This window comes from Abramis brama, assembly GCF_963993115.1.
Source record: "Abramis brama genome assembly, chromosome: 7".
Lineage (NCBI taxonomy): Eukaryota > Metazoa > Chordata > Actinopteri > Cypriniformes > Leuciscidae > Abramis > Abramis brama.
Genome location: NC_139969.1, coordinates 25,743,935 through 25,761,797, shown reverse-complemented (window position 1 = coordinate 25,761,797; position 17,863 = coordinate 25,743,935). Strand labels below are relative to the sequence as shown.

The 17,863-nt window shown below is 36.8% G+C and overlaps 1 protein-coding gene across 6 annotated transcripts in view; it reads right to left on the bottom strand.

Annotated features, from left to right (window-relative positions):
* Nucleotides 1-17,863, bottom strand: part of LOC311086781 (serotransferrin-1-like) — an 88,973-nt gene that overhangs the window by 61,808 nt on the left and 9,302 nt on the right. For 2 of the 6 annotated variants that reach the window (XM_084119836.1, XM_084119840.1), the window contains exons 9-15: nt 6,396-6,544; nt 6,201-6,297; nt 6,071-6,091; nt 5,791-5,949; nt 5,532-5,682; nt 5,360-5,427; nt 5,069-5,256 (exon numbers count right to left, since the gene is read on the bottom strand). The exons of 1 other annotated variant lie outside the window; for it this stretch is intronic. In XM_084119836.1, the coding sequence (XP_083975962.1) occupies nt 5,069-5,256; nt 5,360-5,427; nt 5,532-5,682; nt 5,791-5,949; nt 6,071-6,091; nt 6,201-6,297; nt 6,396-6,544 (833 nt within the window). Of the gene's footprint in view, nt 1-4,324; nt 4,604-4,732; nt 4,896-5,068; nt 5,257-5,359; nt 5,428-5,531; nt 5,683-5,790; nt 5,950-6,070; nt 6,092-6,200; nt 6,298-6,395; nt 6,545-17,863 lie in introns of those variants that run through there. 3 more of the 6 variants (XM_084119838.1, XM_084119841.1, XM_084119837.1) reach the window with 3 other exon arrangements.

Here is a 17,863-nt window from a genome sequence, read left to right as displayed (position 1 = left end):
TGGTGCGTGCCATTGATTGAGAGAGATTTCCTCTCCTTCTTAAATTATATCTACTATCTCTTTCCTTAAACCATTTTTGGATATTATTAGGAAGTACTTTGTTTTTAGCTTTGTACATAATTTGTGTGGTCTTAAGATCCACTATGTCTTTAAATTGTAATGTTTGTAATTTTAAAAATAAATCATTTGTATGTACATGATAGCCAACATTGCAAACTATTCTCATTGCCTTTTTCTGCATAGTGCATATCGTCTTTAGGGTGGTTTTATAAGTATTGCCCCACACCTCAGTACAATAGACAAATAAGGAAGAAAAAGCGCGCAGTATAAAATATACATTGTTTCCTGGTTCAATATGTGTCTCACTTTACAAAGTATACCAGTGATCTTTGCCAATTTAGAACTAATGCAATTGACTTGTGGTTTCCAGCTGAGCTTATGATCAATTATTACTCCCAGAAAGGAGTTTTCATAAACTCTTTCTAATCTGGTGTTATCACACAGTACTTCAATAGTTAAATCTTCAGGAATTCTACGTTTCCCAAAAATCATAAATTTAGTTTTCTTTATATTAAGAGATAATTTGTTTAAATCAAACCACAATTTAAGTTTAACCAACTCTTCAGAGACAATCTTCAACAAATGTTGGAGATTCTCTCCTTTACAAAATATATTTGTGTCATCTGCAAAGATTACAAATTTCAACAAATCAGAAGTTTTGACAATATCATTTATGTATAATATAAATAATTTTGGTCCTAGTATTAAACCTTGTGGTACACCATATATTGTATTTTGGAGCTTTGACTTTTCCTCTCCCATCTGCACAAATTGTTGTCTATGTTCTAAATATCTTTTTATCCAATTTATCCCTATTCCCCTAATTCCATACGTTTCCAATTTTTGAAGCAAAATGTGATGATCTATTGTATCAAAGGCCTTTTTAAGGTCAATGAATACACCTATAGCAAACTTCTTGTCATCAATACTAGTTGTTAATTCTTCCACCAGGTCAATTAGAGCCAGAGATGTAGAACGATTTGATCTAAAACCATATTGACTATCAGTTAAGATCCCATATTTATCAATAAAACTGTCCAATCTGGTGGAAAATATCTTCTCCAAAATTTTAGAAAATTGGGGAAGCAATGAAATTGGCCTATAGTTAGTGTAAAGATTCTGTTCACCAGCTTTAAAGATAGGAACGACTTTAGCTATTTTCATCTTTGTGGGAAAGGAACCCAATTTCAGAGAGAGATTGGAAATATATACTATGGGATCTACTATTGCTACAATTAGTTGTTTAATTAAAAACATATCAATATCATCACAGTCTCTTGATGTTTTATTCTTAAAGTTATTGACAATATCAAGTACTTCGGTTTTATCAGTGTCTCTCAAAAAAATAGTTGCTGGATTTCTTTCTTCAAAGAATTGTGAGACATCGCCATCTTGTGGAGGGATTATCTCATCAACCGGATTAGGGCCTACGTTCACAAACAATCCATTGAAGCCTGCCACGACTTCATCCCTGTTTTTAATTATTTTACCATTATCAATAAATTCGTTTGGAAATCCAGTACTTGTTTTTTTCCTTCTGATAATTGAATTTAAAATGTTCCAAGTACCCTTTATATTATTTTTATTAATTTCCAGCAATCTACTATAATAATCTTTTTTACATTTTCTTAAGATAGCTGTTAATTTATTTTGATATGTCTTGTATTTAGTTTCTTTCTCTTCAGTTCTGTGCTTAACAAAGTCTTTATATAAAGTATTCTTTTTTTTGCAGGCATTCATCAGACCCCTTGTAACCCAGGGTTTATATGGACGTTTAGATGTTATCTCTGATTGCTGAGTTGGACAATTTTTATAATACAAAGTCAAAAAGGTATTTAGAAATGAGTTATAGGCTAAGTCAACATCCCCTTCTTCATAAACATGCTTCCAGTCTTGAGCTAACAAATCATTTTTTAATTTATTCAGGGTGTGATCTGTTCTTAATCTCCTCTGTATATTTATTTTGCTGGTATCTAAATTATCGTGTTTGCATTCATGGAATATAAATATTGGCAGATGGTCAGTGATATCATTTATTAACAATCCACTTTCTAAATTACTGCTCATGTTATTTGTAAAGATATTATCTATTACTGTTGCTGAGTGGGTGGTAATTCTGCTCGGTTTGGTTATACATGGATATAGGCCTGTACTATACATTGCATCTATAAACTCTTCTATTGCAGGTGATTTACTCGGATTTAAGAAATCTATATTATAATCGCCACAAAAATAAGCAACCTTCTGCTTGGCATTCAAAACCATGGCCTCAAACACTTCTTTAAAGCTTTCAATGCCAGAGTTGGATGCTCTATAAACACAGCTAACGATAACATTCTTCATTTTACCCATATCAATTTCCACCGTTATACACTCACAAATGTCATCAATAACAGTCGTCATACTTTCAACATACTTATATCATTAAATAAAGTTGTTATTATAATAAAAAAAATGCATTATATTTAATTTGAGTTATATTTAACCTTAAATAATACTGCCAGCTGATAGGGCTCTCTGTATGTTTACAGCATTAGGTGAGTTGTTTTTTTCTTGAGAAAAATTAATGCCTATCTTGTGTAGACTACCTAATATTTATCCAGATGAGTCAATATTAAATCAAATCACAATAATTGAATTGAATTGAAATAATAAAAAAGCGTAGCTTACCAGAAATTGTACCATATAAACATTGTAACGTCACTAAACCTAATAAAATTCAGTTTAGTTACGAAAATGTTTTGACAATCACAATACACTTGTTGTGATGCAATAATTTTTTTTTTTTTTACATATATATATATATATATATAAAAGTGGCAGTAAGACACTTTTTCTTGTGGATGAAAATGTTAGATAAATAAAGAAAGAAATTAACAACATATTCAAGAGATGACGATTTTAGGATTTCGTAATAAAAATAAATAATATCGTTAAGGATAAAACGGTGGGTCACATTAGTAGGGTTAAAAATATAAGAACTTAAATGGTAACACTTTACTTGAAGGGGTGTGCATAAGACTGACATGACACCGTCATAATCATCATAACCCATAATCATGGGTTAACATTTCATTAAACTGTCATGTGGTTGGTTTTGACATTGGCTGTCATGAAGCCATTATAACATTTTAATGACAAATTAAATTTGTACCACTGAAAAACATTCATGACAGTTATAATGGCCTCATGACAGCCAATGTCAAAACCAACCACCTGACAGTTTAATGAAATGTTAACCCATAGAGCTAAGTGATTTCTTAAGTTTGATAATTAATCTGCTATGTCATGTTTATGACATATTTATGACAATTTATGTTGTCTTGGTATTGTCAAGTTGTCATGACAAAGACACTGACAGGTTATGATGTATTGGTTTATGTCAAGTTGTCATAACAAAGACATCTCAAACAATGTCATATTTGCATTAAAAATGTCATAATTGAGCAAATGACACTTAATGACAGTTGTCATAAACACGCATAAGACCTCCTTCATATTTATGACATCTGTCATGTCATGATTATGAAGGTGTCATGTCAGTCTTATGCACACCCCTTCAAGTAAAGTGTTACCACTTAAATCAACCCTAAATGTAGTTTCTTCAACAAGACCACAAAATGAGCAAGTTTAATTAATATCAAGATATTTACAGATAGATGAATTAAACGTGTCGTTCAAATCTTTTAAATTGTTGCGCTTGTGATAACGCGTCGTAGGTCACATGATAACGTCAACATGGCAGATGTCCGGTTCGCATTCATACTTAACGAGATCAGGCTATAAAGTACCTACTCTTTTAGCGCTCCTTAAGTAAGTAATTAAGTACCTACTCATTGAGTATGCGGTTTCGAACGCACATGACAAGACACATGTTTTGTCTTGTCATGTGATTCCCTGTTAGTCATGTGATCCTGCCATATGTCTTGTCATTGGTTAATCGCCTGTTCATTGTTCACAGGTGTCCCTTGTCTTGTCTTGTCATTAGTCTGTGTATTTAATCCCTCATGTTTGCCATGTGTCTTTATCAAGTATTGTTTCCTGTAGATCTCTGGTTCCATGTTCATGTTCTAAGTTCATGTTCTGAGTTTTCATGCCACACCATGTTTTTGTTTGGTTTTCTTTGTAATAAAGTGCACTTGGGTTCTCTACAACTTGCCTCCAGTGGATCCTTGCGTTACACATATATGTTTTTTGTATCCCTATATTGGTTATACTGATGTCTCTTAGTATTTTGCCTGACTATAATTATGAAACATATTCATAGAATTTCTTTTTTTTATTTCAACTCCTGTTGTAATAAAACAGAAACCCAATCACATCAATCTCTGTTCTTGAGTGTGAGATTTACCAGCAATGCTGGTATCCCTTGTGTTTGATAATTTATAATGACACTACTGCAACATATGAACATATACAGTGATTCAGAGATGTAGATTCTTAGTTGGGGAAACATGTCAGACAAAGCTCATATGGCCTGAAGTTGATGTGTATTTCTTTTAGGAACTCAACGTACTATCCAAAGTGCATGCCTTCACCAGATCTGTGAAGAAAAACATTAGAATAAATAACTAAGTGGGCATCATTTTATAAGTCAAAAGCAACAAGACAGCTATAAAATCTTCACATTTTTAACAAAATCATTGTAGGAAATCATAGACATATTCTATACCTGGTGCACCCTGGCCAGTCTCGTAGGTCTTTTCAATCATGTCCATGTACGGTTTAGTCAGGAATTCCTCCAGAGATTTAGTATATTTTTGAAGGCATTTAGTGGAATCAGAGAAAAGGAGGTTTCTTTCACCCCATGACTTGAACAGTTTGTCTGAAGATTTCTAAGACATGGGGGAGAGAATTTAACAATTAGACAACATTTCAAAACAGGTCTAGTAACACAAAAGATGCTGCTTTAAATACAAGTACATAAAACGTGGACAGGACCGGAGCTTTACATGACATCTCCTACATGTGCTAGTTTCAACATCACAAGATAAAATACTGAACTCACTTGAGCCGCCTCCAGAATGGACACCACATCATCGCGTACATCTTCCCGAGTCATCACAGCATTAGCCGGCACACTGGCAAGTTTACATTTATCAAATTCAGAGTATTTAAATGTTTGGTCAGGTGATCCAGGGCAGATCAGCTCAAATTCATCTGACTTCAGTTGCGTAGCCCATTCTGGTCCTTTACCTAAGTAGATATAGAGAAGGAACCAGACCAGAAAAATACATATTAAAAAATGTGACACAATGAAAAGTGTGAAGCTTTATTAATCAACGTAAACCACACTAACCATCTGTGTAATCCCCAACGATAGTGTGCTTGATAAAAGCAACATCACCAGCTTTTTCTGCAAGACACCTACAAGAGGAGTGAGATTATGGTGTATTTAGATTATGGATTGGAGTCAGTATACAGATCTAAAAAACATGTTTCCCTTTCCATTCTAGTCTACGGTCCATTACCTGAAAGCCCCATCATGGCCATAATAGATCTCTGCAGAAGAGGCTTTGCACTTGTCCTGATCTCCAACTGCCTTTCCACTTCCTTTACACAGTTCACACATGTTTGATTTAGGATCAGCACCAGGAGCGCAGCCTTTACTGAAGAATGTGTCTGAGAGATGAAGACAAAATATGTTATGCAATTACATGAACTAAATCTAAAAGAATCAATAGAAAACATGAAGTAACCAGCTGAGAATACACACTCAGTGATACTCACATAGGGTACAGTCAGGTGTTCTGCCACATATGACTGAATCTGGGACTATCCAAGCATTTTGGTTCAGGCCAGTGTGGCAGGACTTTCTCCCTCGCAGGTTACTCCAGGTTACACCCGAGCCCTTACGCACAACCGCCACAACATGGTAACTTGAGGTGTCTGTGCACATCACAGAAATGTTCATTGCAGGATTATCGGATCAAGTATAGAAAACTTGTCAGACAACTGATGAGAAAATGCAGACTAGAGCTTCACAAAAGCGGAAGTATGTAATACTTGCCTCCACTATAGGAACAGTTTTCTGCAAGGAAGGAGAGAATAACATTTTAGATTTCATCAAACATGTAAATTCTGACTAATAGGTTTCTTATGAATTGATTCATGAAATATGAGGTAGTGTTCATTCTTACCTTGAATATACTGCTCAGCCATGACTGGAACTAAACCGCACTTTTCAGCAATATATACCTGGCCACTATCAACTGCAAAGGCATCTGCTTCTCCACGCTTTAGTGAAAATAAAACAGAATATTAACCTACAGGTGGACAGCATGTAAAGATGATTGACATCAACCTCAGCACTCATCCATGTGACCCAACAATACCATGACTTTCTGGATGCACTCTTCCACAGATTCTGCCCTTCTGCACTCCAAACGAGGAATCTGTAAACCGTCACACTTCTGATGCTCTGCGTGGCCAATAGTACACCATTGAATTTTACGGTCCTGAGCTGGTGCTGGCAGGCTCCCAACTGATGAGAAATTATACATACAATATACAATCATGCTTTTCAAGTACATGTCAAGAACTACAAACTCAAGGCCCAAAAGTGCTTGACACTTAAGTGAGCCTTAAAATGGGGAATCTGCAAACACATGATGCTAGAGCATTTCTCAGAACTCACTTTTTAGTGTGTGTGCAGATAGTACACATAAAGTTCACACAAAAAATGTGGTAACACTTTATTTTACAGTGTCATTGTTACATATGTTACATATAGTTACTATAGTAATAACTATAAATTATGCATAATTACATGCAACTAACCCTAAACCAAACCAAACCATAATCCTAACCTTATAATAAGTACTTAAATGTTTAATTACAGTGTAACAGACACTTTAAAATAAGTGTAACCAAAAATCCTAAATAAAATATATTTTTAGCATTTAAAGGGATAGTTCACCCTCATGTCGTTCGAAATCCGTAAGACTTTAGTTCATCTTTGAAACATAAATGAAGATATTTTAATGAAATCTGAGAGATTTATGTCCCTCCATTGACAGCCTACGCAACGACCACTTTGACGATTCAAATAGTTCATAAAGAGATCGTGAAACTAGTTAATATGAATCGAGCTGTTTTGTCCAAATTTTCTGAAGGGACACGATCATTTTAGATGATGAACAGAGTTATTTTAGGCTTTTATTCACATATAAACATTAATCAAATCACACATCATCTATGGTAAACAGAAGCTTAAGCATGTTCGCTTGATGTGTGAGAACCAATGAGGTTCATTCTCATGTGTTACGCAGCACATTTGAGCTTCAGCAAGAACCAATGAGGTTCATTTTCACATGTCAGTCAAGTACATTTGAGCTTGTTTATGTTCGCTGATCAATGTCTATATGTGAATAAAAGCCTAAATTCAATCTGTTCATCATATAAAGCGATCGTGTCTCTTCAGAAAAAAATCATATGGATTAGTTTTTCGATCTCGACACTTTTTGAAGTGTCAAAGTGATTAAAAACACCTTCATTTGTGGTCCGAAGATGAACGAAAGGTTTAAAACGACATGAGAGTGAGTAATTGATTATTTTTTTCCCCTTTAACCTGTTAGCTAGCATCGGCCCGCGGGCGGGCCGTCGGGGGCGTGGCTATACTTTTATTACTTTTTTTAAGCTTTGCTTTATAACAAATATTCAACTGACTATCATAAACTATGCATCATTTGAAAGCTAAAACACTCAAGAATCATGTTCTAAACTTGTTTTTGCAATCAATAGACCAGAGAGGAAAGGGTTAAATTAAATGCAAAAGGACTGTTCATGTAAAAATGAGCAAAATGAACCACTATAACTGTTATGCCTGGTTCAGATTACACGATTTTAGCACGATTTTAGCACGATTTTTGCACGATCCGTTTGACGTAGGGTGTCGTGGGGATTCGCAAACGACAACGGGCGTCGGGACCATACACAGTAAAAGAAATGGACACAGCGACCCCATTGGATTCAACGGAGACAAAGTGAAGTCAATTAGAAACTCTTACTTCCTGGGGGTCGAGCGCACTGCGCAGACTCAAGCTGAGCTTGACGACGTAGATGTGACGTGAGCAACCCGTCTGTCTTCTAGTAGCTGTGCCAAGAGAAATCTGAATCATTCTCTTCCGAAACGTGCAGAGACAGAGAGTGTGAGTAGGAGCTGTCCATGAGCTAGGAGCAAGAGAAACGTTTGCTATGTATTCTGATTAATTATTTTGTCATTTTGCCTCCACGTCCCCCCGATTGCCCGCGAGCTTCTCCTCCTGTCCATACGGTAATCTCTCTACTGTGCAACAGAGAGTCGCGTGGTTATGACGCAATCGTTAGCCTATTTTTACAAAAATTGCTTCTACGGGGCCATAACGTAACCTACAAGGTAATGGAGCCTTTTATACATTTTTGTGTTTCTTTAGAAATAAATAATGGACACATGGAGTCTTTAAACGCCTCAGATGTTAAGTTATTCGCTGTCAAAGTGACGCCAAAATGAATGGGAGTCAATGGGATGCTAACAGCAGGTGGGGGTCCGCTAGCCAATGGCGGCGCCCGGGGGTACCTTCAAAATAATAGAAAACCCTGCCCCCCTGGTCGGGACGCATGTGAGACGGCTCGCGATGACTGGTCGGAAAACAACGTGTAGTCTGACATGTTTCTTGTCCACGACATGACAAGATTTTTAGGAGTCAAAATCGTGTAATCTGACACAGTGACTATCGTAACAGACAAAAAAATTGTGTAATCTGAACCAGGCATTACTCATCTTTCATCTCCTATGGTTCAGATCAGTTCGGACGAATCCAAGAAACAACAGCATACGTTACAATGTAAGGGTCCACTCTTCAAAATGCATCCCACTTTTTAATCCAAACCAACGAAAAAATAGGGAAGAAAATGAAATATTCTCCTTTGTTTGCATAAGCGTTTTCGAGATAGAGTTCGCATTATGTTCATTTTCAAAGAAATATCGATTCTAATCCGTATTCCAACACTCAAAAGCCATCTCACCCCCGTAGTTTAGACTCTTCCGGATCAAATGAGACATTCCACTTCTCTCTCCTTCAATCACAGGCTTTGTTTTAGACCAAAACAGTAAGGGAGCGCCTGACAGGCTCAGCGCCCTGTCAATCTCGCACCTGGGTTTTCGACTGGATAAAAGCCTGGATAAAGGCAGCCAATGTCTAGTCAGGAAAGTTTTGATTGATTGGAAGCATAGACATAATAAATACATAGACGCCCTATTGGCCGCTGGATCGTACGTCAACGGCGCCGCCATATTGCGGAGGGCAACTTTCCCATACCTCTCATAACGAGAATTGAGAAAAATGCCTATTTCTTGTGCTGCTTGGGGCTTTACAAATCGCCACACAATTGAAAACAGAGGGTTGTTCCATAAAAGACGCTTAGAAAAGCGGGGATTAAACTCCAAAACCGGACTTGAATGAGCCTAACAAATAAGTTGGGGCTAAAGTGGTTCCATAAAAGGTAATTGAAGTTCACGCAATCTCACTAATTTGATCCAGGTTTATCTAGTCTAGATAATTGCGTGTGCACGCGTTTCTGAAGCAGCCCTAGAGGTCGATCGTGGATCAAATTGATCCACCATCAAACAGCGTATATTTTGTGCTGTTTTATGCGTTTGTGACATGTTTTTTTTCCCCTCAGTGCAAAACTTACATTTTACAGTTATATCCTCCATCTGTAAATGTTGGAAAGTCATGCAAATGTATCCATTTTACTGCTAATCTTCATATTGAACCAGCGCTGCTGCGCGCATGCGCGCCAAATAGGAGCGCAATAATTCTTACTGAAATATACATTTTGCTTGGAAAATTAATATGCGATATTTTATAACACTAGAAATATCTTCTAATTATAATAATTTATCTTTAGGATGTTGGATAAGTTGCAGTGAACTTCTATAGTGAACAGAAGTACTTCAGTGAACAGAAGTAGCCTAATTCAGGGAAGATTTTTTTTTTAAGAAACTAAATATATAAAGATACAAAATATAGTTTTGGGTAGGCTATAGGACCTATGCTACTTAATAAAGATGATGTATACTTATTTAGAATGCTGAGAATTACAGCTTTTAATGCAATACTTTTTTGGAGAAAGCAAGAATCCCCAGTTTTAAATGAGTAGATTTAGTTTCTAAAGTACATTATGGAGAGGATAACATGAAATTAAGAGCAAATGTATACATTTTGAAAAGATATGTGCAACTCTAAAATCAAAGAATATTCCATAAAATAAAGGAATATATATTAGACTACATTAACTACATTTTTATATAACCCTCCCTCCCTTTTATTTCTAGGCTAGTTATTTGTTATTTTATTTATTTGCTTATTTAATATTGAATATTTGATATTCAAATAATATTACTTGAATAACTATTAGGAATTATGTGTCATTATAAGAGTTTGATATAAATATGTGAATGTTAAATTTTTATTAATATTTATTTATTGTTTTTTGTCTTTTCCCCCTTAAATCATATGTATGTGTTGGTGGGTATTATCACAAAAGAAAAAAAAGTAGAAGGAAAAATAAGGAATATTTATTGGGGGAAAATATGATGTCTTTAAAGGAACTGTCAATTTGTATAATTGTGTTAAATGTGTTTGAATTGAAAGACATAATAAAGTACATTTTATATATATACTATGCTAAAATATTTGTTATTTGGACATTAGATGTGCCTTATTTAGAATTTTAAACCTACAAGTGTATTTTTATGATAGCAATAACTGTAAAGGGACTATTGGGGTAAATCAAATGTAGGCTAATATACTGTCAATTACTAAGCTCAGATTCATCTTACCAGTTAAAATTCATACTGTGCTTTTGTAATTATTTATTTTTAATTTTGTGATTTTAACTTCTGCTTTACAAAGCTTTTTTTTAGATTGTGTTCTAATGTTCTTCTAATAATCATAAACATGTACTACAGCTGCCAAACAAAACCAGAGAGAAATGTATTCATAAATCTTTAAAACAATCTAATTAAATCTTGGGCACAAAACATTCAGCCAGTAAAAAAACTGTTAACTGTAAACTGTAACATACTACTGTTATTGTGTCACGAAATGTAGTTTTAAGAGTTTTTCAGTCGACAATGTAGTCTATGTATTTATTATGTCTATGATTGGGAGTATTAGCCATAGCAGAGCCCGTCTACGGAGAGCCTGCCCACTCCCTATTAAGTCCTATTGTACCGAATTTTGGTTGTAGTTCCACCAGAGTTCCACTGGGGGCGATCGTCCATGAGTGCAGAATGAATGGGAGTCTATGGGGCTATACGGCTAAATTTGTCTCTTTCACCCGATTGCCGTTGAGAAATCTCAGATTTGATTGTAGGTTTTGCAAGTTCAACATGGGTTATAGGTCGAAAGTTGAATGAACGAGTAATTAAGTCCTTTTGATTTCTTACAGGTTGAGTTGTTGTTGCCCATAACACACTAGCATTCTGCTAATGAACGCTGATTGGTCAGTGAAGGACTGATTACGACCAGAGATGCCGCTTGATGGCATCGTGGCATCCGAAGCGGGACCAGAAACAAACAAAACAAAAACTCTTCTAGCACGTGTATTTACCTGTGTCAGCTGTGTTGTCGATGCCTCGAGTGAAAAGAAAGTGCAGAGCGCGAAAGCACCAAAGTGACTGAAGGATTGCCGTAAAGCAGTGTCTCTGGTCGTACGATGTGTATGACGTCATTGACACTTTAAAATACTTTTTAAAGCAAATAAGTGACTCTAAAAAATCTAACACCCAGCAATGTGTAATTTCTTTGCATCTCCTTTCGAATACAACATTCAAATTACTACACAAAAAATTATATCCTGAGAAAAGTGGATTTTGATGTGTATAGCGCCATAGACCTCCATTCATTCTGCACTCGTCCTGTGAGCGCCCTCATATGGAATCAGAGTGGAACTGCAACCAGTTCAAAAGCCGGAAGTGTACTGAGAGTGAAACTTCTCGCCTTATTAGACATTCTCTGGCCATAGCAAAAAGATAACGACAATTCACCATGACGTCACAACAGTAATAGACGTTCTTCCGGGTGGCAAAAGCCGAAGCGTTCCTATGACAACGCTAGTAAATTGCTTGGAAGGGAGGCCCACCATCGACAGTAAAAATGTAATAAAAAATAAGAAAATTATTAAATATAATGCATTTTTTATCATAATAACAACTGTGTTTAATGATACAAGTAAAAAATATAATAAATATGTAATATAGTAGGCCTACACATAATTAGCAAAATACTCTCTATAGCTCTTTTTCTAGCCAAAATAACGTGCTATATAGCCTATCATGGTCATTAAATGGCTTTCCTGAGGTAAATGTTATGTGACAATTGACCTATGCTAAGCCACGCCCCCTCCACTCACTCGGACAAACAGTCAACATTCGGTAACAGGCGCTATAGCGGTAGCTGTCACAGTAGGAGACATTTCACAGGAGGCAATTGATGATTTTTGGAGACAGAAAGATTATATATCATCTCGAAGTCACCAAAAGGGCCTTAACTATACATTGGAGGGTTATATTAATAATTTCAATGTTGAGAAGGTCGATGAAAAGCTTCAGCTCCAGACAAAGATTTACAGGTCACAGTGTAACTTACACGTTATAGTTTGGTGCTATTTCGCTTCAAACGCTCGCTTTATACGCGCGTCCTATTCGCTTTGGACGCGTGAATGGATTCAAAATGTTCAAGCGTCGAACTAGACGCGATACGCGCGAATTTGACGCTCTATTTGCGTTTGGTGTGAACGCAGCATAATGAACAGGCTGCGATGTCAAGATTGCAATGCTGGATGAGTGTGTGTATCAGAGAGAGAGAGAGGCGCGGGCGCGATCGAACAGTGGAAACATAAAAACATACTCCATTTTGTTCATACAGGACATCATTACAACTGCAAAGTGTTTAGCCTACTTATATTTGTGTAAAACACAACATTGTGTCTGGCTACGCAGCTACAACGCAGCTAACAGTTAGAAGCTAGGCTAACGTTATGTTAGAGATGTTAAAGATAACGTTCAAATACGTTGTTTACTTACCTTAGAACAGATGTAGACATCCTTGTTTAATTGCGTTTAGTTGGTGTTGTGGCCTACCGCATAACTTAATCCAGAGCAGACACTTATCTCGGTTGAAATGTGGCTTGGGAAAGGGTAAAAAATACACACCGTCGCCCAGCCTCTCAGGATACCTACTAGTGTTGGAGTTGAATGTACCCCATGCACACCGTTTGACCATTTTAAACTTAAAATGTAAAGAAAAAACATATAAAAACGAATGAAAACTGACTAACTGCAATGCATTTCAATGGACGTGGAAGCAGAGAATGTCCGAGTGTATGGGTTAGCTATGCGCACTGTGATTGGCTCATCGCGTTTGGGGGCGGGGCTTAGCCATAGGTCAATTGTTCTCCAGCTGTTATATCGACCTTTGCGCGGTTGAAAAACACTGATTGGTCGATATTATGTATGAAGAATATACATTTAGGTAAGTTGCGTGAGAAAATGGATGTGTAGTGAGAGCGTGTGAAAAGTGACAATTGTATGAGGCGCCACGTAGGATTTAAATCAAACTTCGCTTATCAATACATACATAACACACGTGCATATATACACCTATAAATTACCCGCATATACATGTAGGCTATACTATTGGATGTTCAAAATACATATATGAAATACTCGTGCACACTAATATGAAATCCATACCAATACATATTATGTTGGTAATGAATGCTTGTGAATAACTTGCATATAGGCTACATATAAACTTGACGCACGCATACACCTATAAATACTTTTAAACTTCCATGCATATACACCTATAAACACTCGTCTCGCACATACATATATACACTCGCAGTGAATGGCTGAGAGAGGAGCAGCAGCACGGCAGCTAACAGACGTGAATGAGCAGTGTTGTTTCCACGGACTTATCACTTATCTTTTGTTTTATATTTAAAGAATTTAGTTTGACCATTTTATTTTCCTTTCTTTTCTTGTGCTTAATACTTGTAATACTCACTATAACAGTGCTTTAGTTCACCCAGTTCCCGAACTCTCTTAATTCAGATCATTTTACACATATAAAAAATAGTCATTCAATAGCTACTCGTTCTATTGTCTGACAAAAAAATATAGTAAATGAGAACAGCTTTATTGGGCATTCGGCTATATTATATTATATTATATTATATTATATTATATTATATTATATTATATTATATTAAAATACAGTATGTGAGCATGATTTTAATGAGAAAAAATATTAGGCAGGCAGAACGCAAGTACACCGCGATGACGTCATGAATATGCTAATTGACGTATGACGTCATCTCGAGACATTTAGCGACTTTTAGGGGAGGCGTCAGCTACTTTCCTTTGAAAATAGCTGGCAACCAAGCGGCAACCTCTCCGTCTTTCTCTTGATACCAACACGGAAGTGAGTTAAACTGCAATTCGTTGACTGGCCGCTTGAGGCTGATGTCAGAAGTGAGTCAAATCTGTATCTCCCCCATGTTAAAATACCAAATTTTACAGCAGAAAAAAACGTGTTTACAGCCTGGTGTCTGTATGTTTTTTTGGTCTATAAAGCTATTTTTGCCCTTCATGACAACTGTGAGGGGGGTGAATTTTTTTATAACTCATCCGTTTAGTTGATTAATATTTAAAGTTCTGCATAATTAAGGGTGTGGCCACTTGAGTGACAGGTGGGTTGTCGCTGATGTCAATGCTAGCCGTTTGTCTGTTGTTACTTAGCCGTCACTTCACCTCAGCAAATGTTAGCTGCTGAACTTGCCATCTCTGCCGTGTTTTGTGCTTTTTTTTCGGGATTATTTCATACTATTTATTCAATACACCCATTAAGTAACGTTAACTTCGCCCACGGCTTAGGATTGTTGTCGTCGAGTATCGTTCGAGAGAACAACCAGATATTTCAGTTTTCCTCTGTGAACATGCACTAATGGATGTCTGACAATTTCGTTGCTTTTTGGAGTTTTCAGATTTAAAAACGTCAATAAAGGCTCGTTCGTTCTGCTCTCACGAAACAGATATAGATTATAATATGCTTATGTGCCGTCAGATGAAATCATGCAGTCGTCGGCGCTTTCTCCGTCCATGCTATAAATGCACATCCATGAATGAGCGCGGATTTTCTAGCGCATTTAACGTTACTTTAACTTCATAGGCAATATATCTATAACCCATTTGAGAGGCGGCCAAAATCAGAATTTAAAATGGACTGAATAAGCTCTCTACGAACTTGACGAGCGACGCCGCGCTGACGGACCATAAAGAGTGACTGACGTGCACATAAATCACTGTCACACACACACTCTCAGAGTAATATTAAGTTACTGCATAATACATTTTCAACTAACGTTAGCAGAATAGTACAGAATCACAATACACAGTCTCACTTGTAGCCGTGTCTTTTAAATATTATAATATAATATTTCGAAGGGCAAAAACAGGAACTTTTAATTGGCTTTACATCATCAGCTAACTCGATCACGTCGAGCCATAGATATAAACAGTGTTTATAGATATATCATAGATATAAAACAGTGTTTATATCTATGACGTCGAGCTAGGTGATTTCGGCTCCTCAGCTCCACTCACGCCCCGCCTGTTTGCCTATTTTCTGTTATCCGGGAGTGACGCGAGGCCAAGATGGCGACGGCCGGCTCCGCCTACTTTAGGCTTCAAAAATGCTCTTCAGAAACCTACGGGTGACGTCACGGACACTACGTCCATATTTTTTTACAGTCTATGCTGACAACACTGCGCAGCACGCAGACACACCTATAAACACTCGCACATATAAACTCGATGCGCGCATACATACAAAATAAAACGTGGATGCATGCTTTAGTTGTGTAGGCTATAGCCTATGTATGCGAGTATTTATAGGTGTATGCGTGCGTCAAGTTTATATGCAATATTCACAAGTGTATATGCATTCATTACTAACATAATATGTATTGGTATGAATTTCATATTAGTGTGCACGTGTATTTCATATATGTATTTTGAACATCCAATAGTATAGCCTACATGTATATGCGGGTAATTTAGAGGTGTATATGCACGTGTGTTATGTATGTATTGATAAGCGAAGTTTCCTACGTGGCGCCTCATACAATTGCGGGAGTCTCACGGTCAGTGCGTGAGAGTGGGCAGCCTTCTTTTACTTCAGGCAGTGATTTGACTTCATCAAAAGAGACAATTTACTAATATTAGTCTCGAATTTCGCCGGCGGAAGATAAATGCTCTGCTGTGATTTTGTAGATGGACCGTTTTGAGAATACACGAGGCAGAGTTGAAGGGCAAGCAGGGTTGGCAGCAGAAATGTAAACGTTGGATGAATCATATTTAGGGGATCGTTAAGATTTCCTACTTTTGACGACACGACGTCGCTATAACCTCCTCACCCACAGGAAATCGATAAAACCCTACACATTTTGCTGTATATCTGGCAGCGCAACCCCAAACACAACACGTTTTCATCATCGTTTCAACTTTGATCAACAACAATGTTTTTAACTATGTAACTGTTGCAGTCGCCGGCTGGATCTCTTCAGTTAGTCAGTGGAAGCCGCTCGCTCCACCCGGAAGTTACTCGGCGCCTATTGTTTACAAACATTCTGAAAAGGCCGAAGTACCAAGAGGCGAAACTCCGTTGCAGTTTTGACAACAATCGCTAGATGGCGCTGCTGTCGCCATTTTGGACAGAACCAACGGCGTTTCCGTTAGCACAACTACCGTATACAGCATTAACATTATGTCTGTAAATAATTGGAAACAAAGAAAACAGTGTTCTGCCATCAACTGCAACAACTACCAGTGTACAACCAATCAACTAGCATTTCATAGATTCCCCAAAGATCCAGAGAGGTAAAGTAGAAAGAAAAGGTTTTTATTAACGTTAAAGTGAGCTAACGTCAACGATAACAGGTGCTCTAACGTTAATGTAAGCTATCCCATAACCGCAGTAACCGTTTGCTAACGTTATGTATTTGGTCGAAATTGAGTCAAGACTCGAAATGGGCTTTTTAAATCGCATATGTTCAGAGATATATGAACACCTAACCTGGCAAATGACCGCTTTATTAATTCATATAAAATAAATTATGAAAGTGAAACAGAAAAAAAGTTATATAAGTTTGAGTTTATTAAAATGTACAAATTTAAAAATATAATTATATTTTATATAAAATATATATATTACAAAATATATTTTACTCTATAACTGCAAGAAAATGAAAGCAAAAATCTGAACAAGTTGTGTTCTACATTTTAGGTTGATATCTCAAAAAATGAGCTTTCAGTAAGATTTTATTTGGGCATAGTACCAAACTTTTTCACTGAATGGACAGCCAAGCTTCCTTGCTGACCATATAAGGGCGCCTCTATTTTCATATAAGTTATGTTTTGAGTGATCTGAACCATGTATTTCCATAATTTTCATACAATTTATGAAGTAGACATCCTATTCAGAGGTAGTATGGGTGGTTTGGCAGTATTTGATTTGAATTCAACCTCTAATAAACACATAAAAAGAGCACATGCGCTTGTTGAGGCACACTAGCACACACACGCAAGAGCTGTGTCTGAAACCGCTCACTCGTTCACTCATTCACTAATCCTATGGCGGAATAATAATGTCAATAATCGCGAGAAGAAATGAGATCCTCGCGAGAGGAAATGAGATCCGCGCGCGCACAAGCGAAAGCCGCACAAATTGCAAGATTGTAACCCGCGAGGAGA